General features: G+C 39.0%; 1 protein-coding gene across 7 annotated transcripts in view; it reads left to right on the top strand.

The window, feature by feature from the left end:
• CALD1 (caldesmon 1) overlaps window positions 1-15,906 on the top strand; it is a 193,501-nt gene that overhangs the window by 166,494 nt on the left and 11,101 nt on the right. For 6 of the 7 annotated variants that reach the window (XM_032187893.1, XM_032187927.1, XM_032187919.1 and 3 more), the window contains 3 exons: window positions 5,052-5,200; window positions 9,933-10,158; window positions 12,014-12,154. In XM_032187893.1, coding sequence (XP_032043784.1) covers window positions 5,052-5,200; window positions 9,933-10,158; window positions 12,014-12,154 — 516 coding nt within the window. Of the gene's footprint in view, window positions 1-592; window positions 674-5,051; window positions 5,201-9,932; window positions 10,159-12,013; window positions 12,155-15,906 lie in introns of all 7 variants that reach the window. The other variant, XM_032187943.1, reaches the window with a different exon arrangement.

A 15,906-nucleotide genomic window follows, 5' to 3' on the forward strand; every position in this document is an offset into this window, starting at 1 on the left:
AACAAAAAGATTGAATTGGAATTTCCTCACAGATCTGTTCCTGCATTTAAACAACTAATACCCATGCTGTCTGTTTTTTAAACTAAAATTCCTTGTTTCTGCTTATCAATAATGAAGTGCATGACATGCCTGCCCTCACTCCATTGTTCAGAGCACACCTTGCATGTTCAGAGCTCTGCATTTTTATTTTTTTTTGCTGCCTTTTTTTCTCAGCTGCTGTAAGCTGGCCTGCTGCAGTAACACATGAAATTGAGGCAAACACAAGTTGACACAAAATATTATGAGCACCTGGTAAACTGTGTGAGGAACCACGTGTGTTAAATGCAATCACAATAAGGGGTTCTGTGCTGGGACATGTGAGCATGATGCTGCACAAGGGAGAAAGCCCAGATGGGGGAATGGAAGGATTTGGAGAGGGTAGAGGGAGCACAGCTGCACTTGGAGATGTGGGCACAGCAACATATGAAAGACGTGGCTGCACGCAGGTTTGGTACATGAACACGGTGTGGAGAAACAAAACTGCAAGCAGATGCTCACAGAATGGTGTTTTCATATCTTACTTACAAAAAATATTAAAAACCTACAAACAAAGGAGGAAGACAAAGAGGCTAAAGTGGAAGCTAAAAAGGAAAAGTTACCAGAGAAGCTTCAACCTGCCTTCAAAAAAGATCAGGTAACTTATAAACCACTGATTTAGATGTTGTAGGGAAACTTAAGAAAATAAATAAGGAACCTATAACTGAAAGTTGTTTGTTCAACAAAGTACTTAAACGTGCCTTACTTCAAGAACATGGGTAATCCTGCTGAAATAAATAGGGATGAAGCTACTTATGGTGCTTAACATTAAGTATATGCTTAAGTGTTTTGTTCTTTTAGGGCCTTACAACCAAGACCTGTTTGTCTTAGAACAAATACTTCAGTTAAACTCAGGTCAGGCAATAATACAAGGATGGTTTGCACCTTAGGGATGAATTTTTCAACTAATCATCCTTCCCTGTTTTCCTCCCATTTACTGTGAACGTTTCCCCTATGACTGAGACCTACTCTTACCATAACAATAACAATAATCTAGGCCCTTTGGCCACCTGAATGCCTCAACTAATGATTTTCCCCCAAACTGCAATGTCCCATGATATAAACTGTGCATACCCAAGATTCTTCTTTTGTTTTAAAGAGAAATTCTACAAAATTTACTGCATTGCATTTCCACTGTAAACACAGGAGCTGGTGCCATGATGTTTTACTGTATGGTAAGTAAATAAGATTTGGGAACCATTTACTCTTCAGGTTACCGCTGACAAACAGGGAGCCAAGTTCCATTTTATGCAGCACCTGAGCTTTTGGGTCAATGTAGCAGGTATCAAAATGGCCCCTGATCCTGGCCAGACCTTGGGACTACTCATCTTCTTGCAGGTTTGCACCCGTTTAGGTTCAGCCAGCTCCACGTGGCTTAAAGGGAGCCACAGCACAGAGATTTAGTAACAGGCAGCTTGTTGCCAGTGCAGCTGCCTTGAGGTGCTGAGGGCTACACAGTGTCTGGTCCAGTGTCCTTAGTTGTAGGAAGGCAGCTTGATTAATCCAGAACATGCTGCAGAAGCTTAGCTTACCCTCAGAGAGAGGTGAGGGCAAATCATGTAACAAGGTTTTCTGTCCAGTTACCTGAGTTGACTGTGCATATTTTTAGTAAGGTACAGGAAAAAGCAAATAAAGTGATGAAGATGGTTAAAAGATTGGTTTCAAAATGAACAGGGAGAGAGACTGCCAATACTAAAATAACAGTCTAGAAAGGGAAAGAGTTAAATGAAGCCTAGGAGATACGTCAAAATAATGCTTAAAAAAATGAAATAGTCACTGTACCTGATTACCCTGATTGTGAAACCAGAGGAAGGAACTGTGCAGAAAATAAGGGATGGATTATATTAAAAGCTGTTCATATGATGGAATCAGCTTGTAATATTCACTGTTGCACACAATCATTGAATATTCCAAGTAAATGTAAAAAGTGGGCTGTAAATGTTTGACCGCAAATATTGATTTGGAGTGAGGAGTGCTTGAGACACAGTCATCCTGCTTACGTTTGTGTGGAGCTCGATCAGCACTCAGTGGTGCTCCTGTCATCCTTTTCAGCCATGCCTACAAGGCTGGATTCTTCCAGGAAACTGGCAAGACTTTTGAAAGTAACTTTTGATTTTAGTACCTTTTGGATGATCAAGGTGAGACAGTTTGAGAGAGTACCACTTTTGGTGCAATGCTGAATATGCATCCACTGAAAGGTTAAACTTTTACACGTGTATCAAGCTGAACATTCAACATGTTCTGCTCAGGTTTGAAAACCTCGGTTGTTGCTTCTTGGCTCTTGAATTAAAAATGACAGTCTCAGACTCCAAACAAAGTCAAGGTCAGGCTCCTATCTCCACTTCTTCCCCCCGTGCAAGAATGTATAAATTCAGTGAGGCTATTTTAGACACATATATGGAGTTAAGAGGATAGCATTATCCTCTTAGTAGTGAACAAGATTCTGAAGGAATACTTAACCATATTTGCTTCCGCAATTGTGCAACACAAGTACATATCCTTTCTTAATGTGACCAAAATCTGGTCCTCAAAGCTCAGGTTTCGATCAAATTAGCAAACAAAATCTGTCTCCTTCTCTGAACTGCCCCACAATTTTGGGTTCTCAAAACTGGCCTGGAAAGTTCATAAGAACAAGCTTTCTCATGATGTGAGACTTCTGGTATTTCCTGCTTCCAGTTTGGCTAGACGTACCGCAATGGTTGCTTTTCTCATGGTATTTGGGTATAGTCGTTGGCTCTAAATGGATGCCCTAGACCCAGATGCCCACAGCTTTTAAGTCACCAAGAAACTGAGCCCAAGCAAGGAATAAAATTTGCCAAATGGCCCCAACCTCAGTAACTGATTCAGTGTTTTCTGAGTGTTCAAGTCCTAGATTTAGAAAACTTGATTCTCATATATAAATATATAAGCCTACCAGGAAAGAAGTAGCATGGAGAAAGATTAAAGTATAAATAAATTATGTTGAAAATTAGCTAAACATGCTTTTGGCCAGGTTTTTTTTTACTTGAGGGTCAAGATTTGAGAGACAGTGCAAACTGTGTTCAGTTCATGTAATGCCACCCATCCACTCCATCTGTAATCAGAGTAGTCCTTTTCACTAAATTCAGTGGGAGCTGAACTCATCTGTAATTCAGGGAAGCACTGATACAAGAGAAAATAATTTTCCTGTTGCCTTCCTCTGGAATGGGACATAATGGATTCAATTTCTTTGCTAATCAGTCACAGTTTTGGCATTAAAATTAGTAGGAAAAGTATTGGACATGAAAGCTGTGAAATGTTTGTGTTATATCTTGTTTTATTATCTTTTTGAATAAAGAAGCCAAACTGCAGTAATGATTTTCTCAAATGCACACATATTACCATAAATCCTACTGCCTTCTGAAATGATGTTTCTTAACCTATTAATTTTTAAACTATATTGTTTTAATATTAGTTTTCTCAGCAATTTCAATTAAGATGTAAGAGATATGACCTTCCCCAGTGGACTTCAATACATCAGGCAGCTGGAAGATTGGCTTTTTAATGAGACTTAGAAAGGTCTTGATGAAAATCTCAGCAAAGGAAATCCTATGCTCTCAAAATCCCAACACAGACATCCTGGCATTTGAAATCTTACAACAATCAACATCGTGGGTCTCCATATCACCCTGTCTGGGACTGAAGGTTTAAGAGATTGCCAACAGACAACAGAGATTTATTTATTTATTTATTTATTAACATGTCACTGGCTAGAATCTTGCCCAGATTTGGGAGCGCCCAAAAGACATTACTGTCCGACGGTATTCATTAGACTCAATGAATAGCACTGGTTGTCTCAGCACAGCTCCTAGAAAACAGAAAGACATTCCTTGAGGCAGCTAGCAATAATGGCCTTGTTTGCTAGTAGTCACGGCATCACAGCCAAAGAATGCACGGCCATGGAAACTGAACTCCCCTCTTGTCCATCAGGGCAGGGCTGCCAGGTCGTAGCTAGAGCCCATTGGCAGGAGCACATGGGGAATGTCTGCGCTGCTGCTGCCTGCTCTTGGGATAGAGCAAGCATCTCTGTGCCTTGTGTCCAGCATCACTCCCTGGTGTCAAACTTACTTAAGTAGTATGACCACCCAGCACTGACTTGTGGTGTGTGTCACCTCCGCATTGCCTGCTGTTGGCTTTTATCTCTAGGTGCAGTTTGGAACTCAAAAGCTGCTCAAAGCTGCTGTGTTGCAGACAGGACTGTTATGGTTATGGAAATTATTTTATTTTACTTAATATAGCAAATGGGATGGTGACAAGCTTTCAGGTAACAGAAGATTATTATTATTATGATTTTCTTGCTTGCCCGCTTCATCCAATATGGTACAGTTGGGAAAAAAAAAATAAAAAATTGGTTTTTTTTTTGTTTTCCTCTGCTGCTGTTGAAAGTTTATTTAGGCTGCTAGTCCAATTCATTTTCTTAGTGCTGTGCTGCAGAATGATCTGCATATATCCAAATAGCATGAACTTACCTTATCCAGCAAAGTTGGCAATTGATGAAGGTTACAAACTATTCTGTTGCTTCAATGCTCTAAACCTTGTACCAAGAATGTAACAACAGTCCTATTCCCAGAGGGCTTGCAGCCCAGGTTTGTCATAGGCTGCAGTGGAAGGGAGGAGGATTGGGATGCCTGAGGAAGGTGCAATTGTAGAGAGAAGTGATGTGGTAGCAAAGTCCCACAGCTGCAACAAACTTTCACAGAAGACTGATGATTTTAGATGTTTTCATCTTGAATTCAGGTCAGGCAGACAAGGTGATGGATGATCACATTTTTGAGCTTTGCAGACTACTTCTTCCGTAAAGCACATATGCATTGTGAAGACAGTTACTTAGTTAATTGCTAAGATTAGTAAATCACTTGGTTAATACCAAGAAATTTGTGTTCCTTGACTGTTATTTATAATGACTCACTGTGACTTCTGTCCCTCCCCCCCTATGATTTACGGTATCTCCTGAGCAGGTAAAAGATGACAAGGATAAAGAAAAAGCACCCAAGGAGGAAATGAAAAGTGTCTGGGATCGTAAAAAGGGAGTTCCTGAACAAAAAGTACAGAATGGAGAACGTGAACTCACTTCCCCCAAACTTAAATCTACTGAGAATGCTTTTGGGTAAGTTCCAAGTGAGCATGGGGCTTGTTTATGCTAGAACAAAGCAGGGGGCCTTCTCAGGGGTCTCTCTTTAATGGCCTTGTGGCAGCTGTGAAGAAGACTTACACTGGCATCATGAGTGGAAGCTCTGGTGTTCACTGGGTGGTTAGGTTTGAATTAAGGTTGTTGGCCTGTTTTCTAATGGACTGCCATCCCTTTGTTACAGTGACAAAACAAGGTACAGATAGCAGATATAAATAGTACCTTGTGCCCTCAGTAGAGATGAGCAGCTATATTTCTCTGCTGGAATTTTCCTTCCTTGAGGGACTTTCAATTAGAATTTCATTCTAATATCTGCACAGAGGCCAGTAATGACCAGATTTTTCCAGATTTTGTAGTCTCTAATATTTTTAATCAGATCTCAACCTTAAATAACTCATTTTCCAATTATACATCTGCTTTTAATCAGACTGCATATCAGTACGAAGCACAATTCAATTGGTAACTCTTGATAGAACTTCTCTCTTGATTTCAAGGCAAACCTTCAAAGTAGTGACTTATCTACAAAAGTGAGTTTTCAGTTAGATGAAAACCTCTCCTAGCCTATATATATATATATATATATGTCTTTTTAAAAGTTGCATTGTTATATATATATTTTTTTTTATTTTGAAGGAAACACTGGCCTTGTGGCTGTATTGGGAAATTCAGTGAAGGTAACAAATTGCTAAGGAAGTTTATTAAAAAGGGATTCTGCCTGCTAAAAGGAAGGGAATAAATGAAACAGAGCACAAATTCTTCCTTCTAGCAGAGAAACATGAGTTGGTTAGAAATTTTTTTTTTTTTTTTTTTTTTGCCTTCTGCACATCTCTTTCTCTTTTACATTGGCACAGGCAAAGAAAAGGTTAAACGCTCCAGGCATGCTTAGAAATTCATGTAGGTCAGATGGGTTTTGCTGTTATATCTCAGCATTCCCCTTGTGATTCTTCCGGGAAAACCAAACTTTCTCAAAATAAAATGCAGTTCATAAGGCCCTGGAGACACCCTGACCTAAGGCCAAAAGACAGAGGGAGTCAGGCAGCATGGAGATGGGATAGCAGGAAATGGGCCTTGCTTAGAACTGTCCTGCATCATGACTTGGGTCACATCATCAATAACACGAGAACGGTTTTCTAAAAATATTTTTGTTGTGTTTTCATTTGGTTCACTTCCTGTGGGAGACAGGACTTAGTGGCAACATGTAGATCTGTATTTCCACTCATTTTTTCTTCTCCTGTTTTTTTTCCACTCTTTCCCAAATGTGTGAAGAAGGGTGTCTAACCTAAGGCTTTCTTTGGAACTGTCTTCTTGTTTTTACATGAACACATCAGATACTCATTAGGAAGCATGTAACTTGGCTAACTCTCAATGGTGAGGATTGAGAATAAAATAGGGTAGTGAAGGCTAAAGAAAAATCTTATCTGCGTCTTGTTTGTCCATGTCAGCCAGAAAATTACTGAAAAAAAAATACATATATTTTACAGCTTCTCTTTCCCATCTCCCCTCCCACCTACCTTTCTCCCCATTCTTATGCAGGACTGGAAAAGTCCTAAATATGAAGTAACATGTTTTTCACATTGTTCTGACATTTTTGGCTCCCACAAATCACTACTTCCCTTTTCCTCCTTTTCTGAAAGCTGGCAACCAATTTCATTTCTTAGCACCAAAGAGGTACTTATGAAACTATTCCTCCACCCAGCATCTCAGTGCTAATTTCTCAATCTTGACAATAGGGAATGGAGATTCCCAGAATCTGTTGAAAACAGAGGATTTTGGGAGCTGGAGGAAAATACAGAGAATTACTGCCAGCTTATTGTTTCCTATTTCAGATTATGCGGAGCCAGTAGGGAAAGTCCTGTGTGCTGCATGAGAATAAAATGAGCTAGAAACTTAAATGATCTTCACTGTAAGAAGGACAAAACAGTCACCTGAGGTCTCCAAAGAAAAAAAATAAAATTAAGACTAGATTCTACTTTCGGCTTTTATGAGTTGAAGGTTGAGAGTAGTTGTTGATTTCTTTGAGGCCATCTGCACTGAAGTCAGTAAGGACTAACCTTTCTCATATACTGATATAAAACAGAGCAGTTATTTATTAAGAGAATCTGAGTAACTGGTATGTTCTTAGCTCTCTTAATTTTGAGTGCTGAGCATTTGCCCTTGCCAGTGATATCATTATACCTATCAAAGGTGACCTCTTTCACCATTTTGTAGATATGGCTGGGCTGACAACACTGAGTTTAGAGGGCAAGAGCAATAAATAAACAAACAAACAAATAATTAATTAATAAATTAGTTTCCTGGGATGTTTGTTACAGAGGTTGCAAGCCTGCAATGAAGCAGGAAAGCCTTAAAAAAAAAACAGATTTCTTGAGGGCTGCACAGGATAAATGAATTGGATCTTTAGAAATACTTGGTGCCCTATGGGGTTCATGGGTTGTTCTGGATTCTTGTGACCTCTGTGAACTAAATCAGAGGTATTTCAGGGTGAACACCCAAAAGTTTACCTCAAACCTCAAGTTTCGATCCTTGCTTTGTTTTTGAATAGTCTAAGTGAAATTTCAAATAAAGCTTCCAATGTTTTCTCACAATGTTTTAGTTATTTGTATATATGTTTTGTATTAAAAAAAGCACAAGGGTTCCTTTCTTTAAATAGGTGTCACTATCTGATGCAAGCCCCTATCAGTGACCCCTCACAACAACATGACTCTTATGGTGGAAGGTAACCTTCTGGTTCTACTTTCCTGGGTTAAGTAATTGCACTGCAAAAACACATTCAGGAATAGGACCTAGAGGAAAAAAAAAAAAAAAAAAAAAAAAAAAAGGATTGTGGTCAGGTGATGTTAGGGAAATATGTGCTATGTACCTAAAACTCTAGATTAGAAAATCAAGTGTGAAAGTGTCTTAGGGATACATAAATTCACAGATATCTGGGAGGTTTTTTTTTTTTTTTTTTTCCCATCAATTTTTGATGTTATATATAGAAAAGACTTCCTAAAACCAAATAAACACATTGCAAAATAAATGTCAGGTCTTACTACTTTGGTGTTGAACTTTCACAGATAAATTCCAACAGGTGAGATTCAAATCCCAGGGTCAGTTTGGTTATGCTGGCATTGTTTTTTAATAATACAATTCAAAAACCATGCATTCTACCCTGCTGCAGCTGAGTTTCATCCCAGTCAGTAAGACCATGTGGGGGCAGAGTAATCTGTGTTAGCAGATCCTATTGCAATATTGAAACTACAGATAATTCAGCTCCGATCCGACAACCTGTTCTATATGGTTAACCTTATGTAGATGAAGGATCCATCTGAATGAAGAGTACATTTACAGGACTGGGTGTTATTCACCAGACTGCAAATTTATATCATATTTGTTATTCATGTTGTCATCTCTAATCTCATCATCGCTAACAGTTATTATTTTTGTTGGAACACTTGATTTATACTGTCTCATGACATTAAATTCTGCAACACTCTGGCTCAGTTAATGAAGTCATTAATATCCAGCTTTTCTAAATGTCAACAGAACAGAGCAGAAAGTTCTTTAAAAAATCAGTAAGTACATTCCTTTTCTGTCCCTTGTCAATAGCACACTGATACCTCTGTGTTACCTATCTCCTTGTCAGCGGTAATACTAAACATGCTCAGGGAGCAGACATTTGACTAAACACTGTTGTGGTAACTGTTTAACTAGGTGATACTATCTGACTCTGTTGAAAGTATGCACTTCGCCTATACAAATACTTTTTTTTTTTTTCCTTGTATTCTTTCTGTCTGTCTGTCATATTAGAGCTGACTGGAAAACTTGTTTTTCTTCTGTGGAAGGGGTCGTCATTAATAAATTATTGCCAGTTCCTTAATTAAAGTCATACCTTCCCTGGAAACTTTCAGCAAAGATGAACCTTTCTATTCGTACAAGCTTGCTGAGTCCAAGTGATAGGTGCTTTAGATTAGGTAGGGACCTAACAGTTTTTAAAACTGTTGAAACTGTAGGAATCTCACCACTCTCATTTCCTTCTGTCTTCCTCAAGTGAAGTAACTGGTTCTGTTCCCAAAGATGCTTGTCATTTTCTAAAGGGATTATATAAAATATTTGCCTTTGAAAGCAAAGGGTTATGCATATTTTATAACACAGAATATAGGAGAGTATCTTTGCTCTATTTTTTAATTTTATTATTATTATTTTTTATATGTAAATTTGTCTCACTTAAAACCAGCAGAAAGGAATTAGTTATGGTTTTCCATTGCTTTGTTTTCTGCATAAAGTACAGTATACTTTTTGTAAGTGCTTCCTCTGTACAAAAACTACAAGGCAGAGATGTGAAACTTCAGTGGTTTACTGTATACCATGGAGATACTGATAAGATATGTCTTGCTAAAGTTACATGAGATGTTAAATATTTCAAGCTCATTAGCTGAGTTGTGATAAAACTGGAGGTGGCCTGCGTTCTCAGATAGAGTGGTACAGTCCCTGCTTTACAAGTACATGAGACTGCTTCCTCACTGGCAGCAGATAGGAGAGGTGTTCCTCCAAGTATCCCAGCCTACCTAGCTCCCAACAAAAATGCTTTGTGTTCAGTGTAGTTTACAAGGAGCAAAAGATCTTGTGAGGCAGTATCCTCATATTGCTGGTGAATGTGGGGCAGGGGGATGGCTCTGGCTAGGAAGGGAAAACCTGTGGTGCATTAACTTGCCTTTCATTTCTTTCCCAGCCGCTCCAACTTGAAGGGAACTGCGAATGCCCAGGAAGCAAAGTCAGGGTCCCAGGTAGAGGCTGGAAAGCGGCTAGATGACTTCGAGAAGCTGAAGGAGAAACAGCAGGAGGCAGCTGTGGAGCTGGATGAACTGAAGAAAAGGCGGGAGGAGCGCCGGAAAATCCTGGAGGAAGAGGAGCAGAAGAAGAAGCAGGAAGAAATTGAGAGAAAGGCCAGAGAGGAGGTAAGTGTAAAGTAAGACATATTGATCTCTGGTTTTAATCCCTTATTGTTACTACTTTGCTTCAATCAACCATGGATTAGATGGTAACTCTTTACAGCAGTGTCCATACAGACACCTTTTGGCAAAGAGGTCATTGGAGCTGGATGAGAATGTGTTTGTATTTAACAAAAGGGCAGAAGAAGGCCATAGGAGACTTGCACATAGGTGACAATGGAGTGTACAACAAGGAAGGCAAGACTAAACCCAAACCTGCAGGCTAAAGTGGGCTTCTCTTTCTTGGATGTGATATTGTTGGAGTACTGTGTGGGAATTTGCTGCCATGACTTTGCTTCAGGTTGTACATTTGCTTCAGGTGTCCCTGTCTGGGAGCTCTATTTGTATCATGTGCTCTTATGGTCACGTGTCAGGACATGGTCTGTTGCAGTTATTTCAAATATGCTACCAACATTAAAATTGCCCCATTTACCCTTCAGATGTAACTGCAAGTATGCCATGTTTGATATCAAACATGACCACATCACAGAGGTATTCTTGTGAGAACCTGAGGTAAAACATGCAGGGCACCAAGAAAAACTGCAGTCCTTGTCTCTCTCTGAGAAAAGACAAAGCTGTAGTAATGTCTTCATGAGCCAGGATGTCATCTACAGCAGTTGTAACTTTCTTATCTTGTTGGGTATGCAAGATTCTGGAGGCAGCGTTATAGCCACAGACTTCTTAGTTTATTTGCAGTCCTTTTGATGTAGCACAACTTGAATTACAAAGTGCATGGCAAAAATTTGTCTGCTGTAGATGAGCTGGAATGCTGATGTTATATATAGTTATGATGGGCAAGATCTCATTAGGAAGATATTCTTGTCTATTTAAATATCAAGTACCCAAGTACATCTGTTCGCTTATGCTTCCTCCGCCAAGGGACTCTATAAATAGATTTTCAAATCTCTGGTGCATCATTTAGGAATCTCACATGTTTGGAAAACAAATGGTGGAAGAATAATAATAGCATTAGCAGATGAATGCCAATTGCTTTAATATGGTATGCTCTTTATAGTACAATTCAATAGATGCTGAGATTGCCCAGTGACTTGCTGTATAACAGACCTTGCTAACCAGCACACACAGTGCTTGTACTTGGAGGGCTTCTGGTTTGACTTGTAGCTTATGAAGTAAAAACTCAAGTTATGTCTCTGGAGGGAAAATTATAAGCACTTCCTCTTCACTTTCGGGGCATCTTTTGAATTTTCCATGTGAAGTATTAACCTTGGCACATGTGTCAGAGCAGATGGAGAGAAGTACAATACAAAGGTGACACATGAGGGTACAGAGAAACTGAATCTGGGAAACGAAATGAGACCATGGGAGTTTATGTTTCTTACACCTGTTTAGACAAACTGGAGTCTGTGTAATCTGTTTGATTGACTGGTTCTCTTGTAAACCTGTTTGCATCAATACTCAGAGCACATCTAATTGTTCTTCCAAAATGTTTTTAATTGTGTGTACAACTACAAAAAATGATATTAGGCTTCTGAAATCCAGTTCATAATGAAAAAGCATTTTTATAAATGAGCTTTATTCTCTCTTTAAGCAACACTACATGACAATAAGGCTGGTGACTTCCCTGTGAGGAGAGACTAAAGTAACGGAATAGCTGTCTTCCTCACTTATTTAATAATACGATGAATTGACATCAGAATGTCTTTCTGATATAAGCTTTCATACAAGTCCCCAAACTAGCATAAGTCCCTGGCTAGCATAAATACCTGTTCTTAGAAAGTGTGCTAAATTTTTGCAGGACTACAAAGCCCTGTAATGGTGATGTAGTTTCTGAAAGAAGAAATAACCTTTATTATTTGTTTAGGAGGAAAAGAGGAGGATGAAGGAAGAAATTGAAAGGAGAAGGGCTGAAGCTGCTGAGAAACGTCAAAAGATGCCAGAAGATGGTGTATCTGAAGAAAAGAAACCATTTAAATGCTTCAGTCCTAAAGGTTCATCTCTCAAGGTAACCTCCCCACTAACTTCTATATAGTACCGAAAAAGTAATAGGAGCTGCAGTTCAAACCAATTGGTAAACACTGAAGCATTGCATAAATACTTAATATCAGACCTGGGCCAATGTTCTGAAATAGGCCTTTGCCTAAAACCTTCAGCTGAAAGACTTCATTCATTTGGATGACTCAACATTAGAGACCCTTTTTAAAATGGTCTGTCATGTCAGTTACCTGTTGTTGGTCAAGAATGTCCAAAAAGATTCTTTACCTTCAAGAGGAAGGATACTTAGAGTTGCATTACTGTGCTGATTTTCAATGTTAATTTATTATAGGACTGCTTTGTGAACTGGAGCAGAAAAGATCACACATAGAACATTCTCTTCTTTCACAATGCCACTCTCTTCTTCCACAATTACTTTCTTCCTTGCCAAATTACTTTGTCTTTAAGCATATTCAACCTAATCATCATTAATTGAAATTGTCCCATATGGTAGTTCTAGCTTATGTCTAAACCCTCCAAAACAACATCTAGAAACACTGGGATGGATTTTATTTTCTTACATGATATTAAAAACAACAACAACAACAAAACACCTTCTCTTGCTGCAGGAATTTCTAACTGATCTTCTGAGGCCTATATTATTTCGGATGTCAGATAAATCAAATGACCTTTCGGCATGGAAAAGAAATCTTGGCCTCTCTGAAATTATTGGGAATTCTGTTTTGATATTTAGTCTAGTCACTTCCTCAACTCAAGCTAGAACTACAGATCTGTTAATCATATTCACCCATCTTTTCCTTTTTTCCTTGTGAGGCATTAGTCAGGTAAGAATCCAAAATGTCTGTCAAAAAATACCACTTAGTGGGCACTAGAAAGATAAAGAACCAGTCAGGACATTGTCAGGTAGGAGTTTATGTTGGGTCATGAAGGATATCTCCATGGGATTAAGAAGTGTGTGTCATAGGTGACAAGCTGCATTTAGTCAGAATGACATTTCTGCTCATACAGCTTGCTCTGAGCTTCAACCCTATACTGCTTTGGGTCCTGTTCCAGGTAATACAGTGGCCAAATGCTTTTGGCTAGACTTGGATTTGACTCCTCAGGCACATCTGAACCTGAAATTTGAGGACAGAATACATACAGCTGTAAACAATGATTGCCAAGTTGCTTCCCAACTCCCACCTGTTAGATAAACCTGGTCTTGCTATTTTGGTTGCAAAACATTATGTCAAGAATGGATAGTGTAATTGTACAGCTTCTTCCTAGTCCTCCTGAGAGGGCTTCTTTTTCTTCCTTCTGTCTGTTGAGATGCCTTTTATGACATACACTTGGAGCTTTAGTTCACAGATGACTCATAAGAAAGGAAATTATACTTGAGTATGCATAATAGCAAGATATAGATCATAATTTTGGGGAGAGTGGGACAAAACAGTGGATTTGGCAGGAGGTTAATAGGTTTCAGAGAGCTTTTGGACTGATGCTACTAAGTGTATTTTTAGAGGAAAGCTGGAATTTTCCAAATGTTAAACATTTGAGGTCTGATTTTTTATGATGATAATTGCTGCTGGTTTTATGACTTGTTAAGTAGAAGTTTTTTTTTGTTACAAAAACTAATCTATGCAACTCTGTACATATTTTTTCCCTTTTCTCTCAGTCTCTTTGAGAAATTGGTGATACTGTAGATATTTCGGTCTGGTGTCTGTGGGCAGCTAGAGCATACATATAATGCTGTCAAATCTTCACGCCCTAAAAAGTTTCTTGGCCTTCTGTGGTCAGTAGCTGAGAAGGCAATAATCTAGTTTTAAAAAACTGACACCAACTTTGAGCATTTAGAAGACGGTATCTATTGTCACCTTCTGTTTGGACAGAATTCTCATTTTGGCCTAGCCTGTTTGGTATACATTTCTCTCATTAGGCTATCATACAGTGACCAAGTTATCTTTTGACTGGTAAAGCATCTGGCACACATTTTGTTCCTTGATGAATGTATTATCTAGTTAGATATGTCATGAATCATGTGAGAAATATAAATACTCCATTGTCAGTGGAGAGTTGGAACTGATGATGAAAAAAGGAGTCACAGTATTGAAAGACCATATGATGCATGTGCACATTGTCTTCTCCTAAATCAGTCTGGCAAAGCATGCTCTCCCATCCCATTCTACCTCTTGCTCTCCCTAGTTTAGTTCACAAAAATGGTACTACAGTGAAAGAATGAGATTTTCTGCCCAGTCTTTATTGATTTTGCCTTTTAGACAGTTTCATTACTCATGTTTTTTTGGGAAGGAGTGATCATGACATCTTGAGCAACTGCTCCTAAATTTAATCAGGAGTAAACAGGGTATTTTGGTACCGATTCTCCTCTGCTGGTGGGGGTGAGCTCCCCCACTACAGAAATGCAAAAGCAGTTAGGTACTGAAGGGAGAAAGCAACAGCAGGTGGCCAGGGGCAGGTTATCTCCTGCTTTTGCTGCAGATATCTCCAGGGAAACATAGGCTGATGTGGCAACCAGCGCTCCCCACAAGGTGATGCTGACAGCTAAGACTGAAGCAGGACTTTTCAGGGCTTGAGATTTTTATTTGTACTTTTTCCTTGAAGACCTATCTTTTCCTATCTCAGTATTGCTTAATACTGGAGAACTGGAGCACTGACTGGAAAGAATTAGACTACACGCAATCAGTGCTTTCTAGGAGATGAGCTGCTCTTGTGGCAGATGGAAAACAAAGGAGTAAGGACAGGATTGTTAATGCTTGTTTTTTCCCCCTTTTTGCTGCTGTAGCAGCACCCTAGTCTGCCAGGTAAACTGGCATAAAATGGCCTGCTCTGCACAGATGCTGCTGACAACAGGAAAAAGCCTAACTGTGCTTACTTAATGAAGCAAAAGAGCGTGGGAGGCTCAGGAGAAGCCACTTTACTCCCAGGGACTACCACTCAGAATGGATTTTCACCAGGTTCTTCCACCTGTCAGGCATGAGGTGAAATTATAATAAAGGGATTTCTGTCTTTATACATATTTCCTCTTCCCTGTCTCCCTTGGCCCCATTTTTCTGAAAATAATTTTCACTACATCAGTTTAAGGCACTTTTTGTTGTTAATATCTAATACACAATTTAAAATTCCTAAGAATCATTTAAAAACTATCCATGAAACAAATGTTACTGGAAATATTTAAATGGTGCTTGTTTTCCAAATCATTGACTTTAACTGTGTATTAACTCATTCCTTTCATTCAGTTTCTGTTCTTGGAGGATGTACAGATGGAAGGAAGTGCATTTATGACTCCTACACTTTAACTGGATTTTTAATAAGCAACCATTTTTTTTTTGCACAATCAGCAAACCAAATATGTCTATATAATATTGCATATGGATAAATGTATATATATATATACACACACATATTTTTGTGTAGCATCTTGCTTATTTTACTCCTTGTGTGCTATCCCTATCGAGTAAGGCTGTGATTAGCTCTGAAACTCTGCTTGCTTTTTATTTGTGTCCACTGGTGGCTACTGCCATGAATCAGGCAGAGTACCTCTCAGCAGTATGTGCAACAGAGACCCTGGTGCATGTTGCTGCCTTGAAGGGATGCAGTTAAAAGGCTGTGTGTTCTTGTTGAGCTGATGCAGAGTTATCAGCTTTAACTCCTGTAGGCAGGAGCCAGCTCTCTGAGGCAGGAGGAGGAGGGTTTCATTTCATCTAATGTTACAAGCAGGACAGGTGTCCATCTCAGGATTTTGTTGTGCAGTGTAACTTCTTCAGT

This window comes from Aythya fuligula, chromosome 1 (assembly GCF_009819795.1).
Source record: "Aythya fuligula isolate bAytFul2 chromosome 1, bAytFul2.pri, whole genome shotgun sequence".
Taxonomy (NCBI): Eukaryota; Metazoa; Chordata; class Aves; order Anseriformes; family Anatidae; genus Aythya; species Aythya fuligula.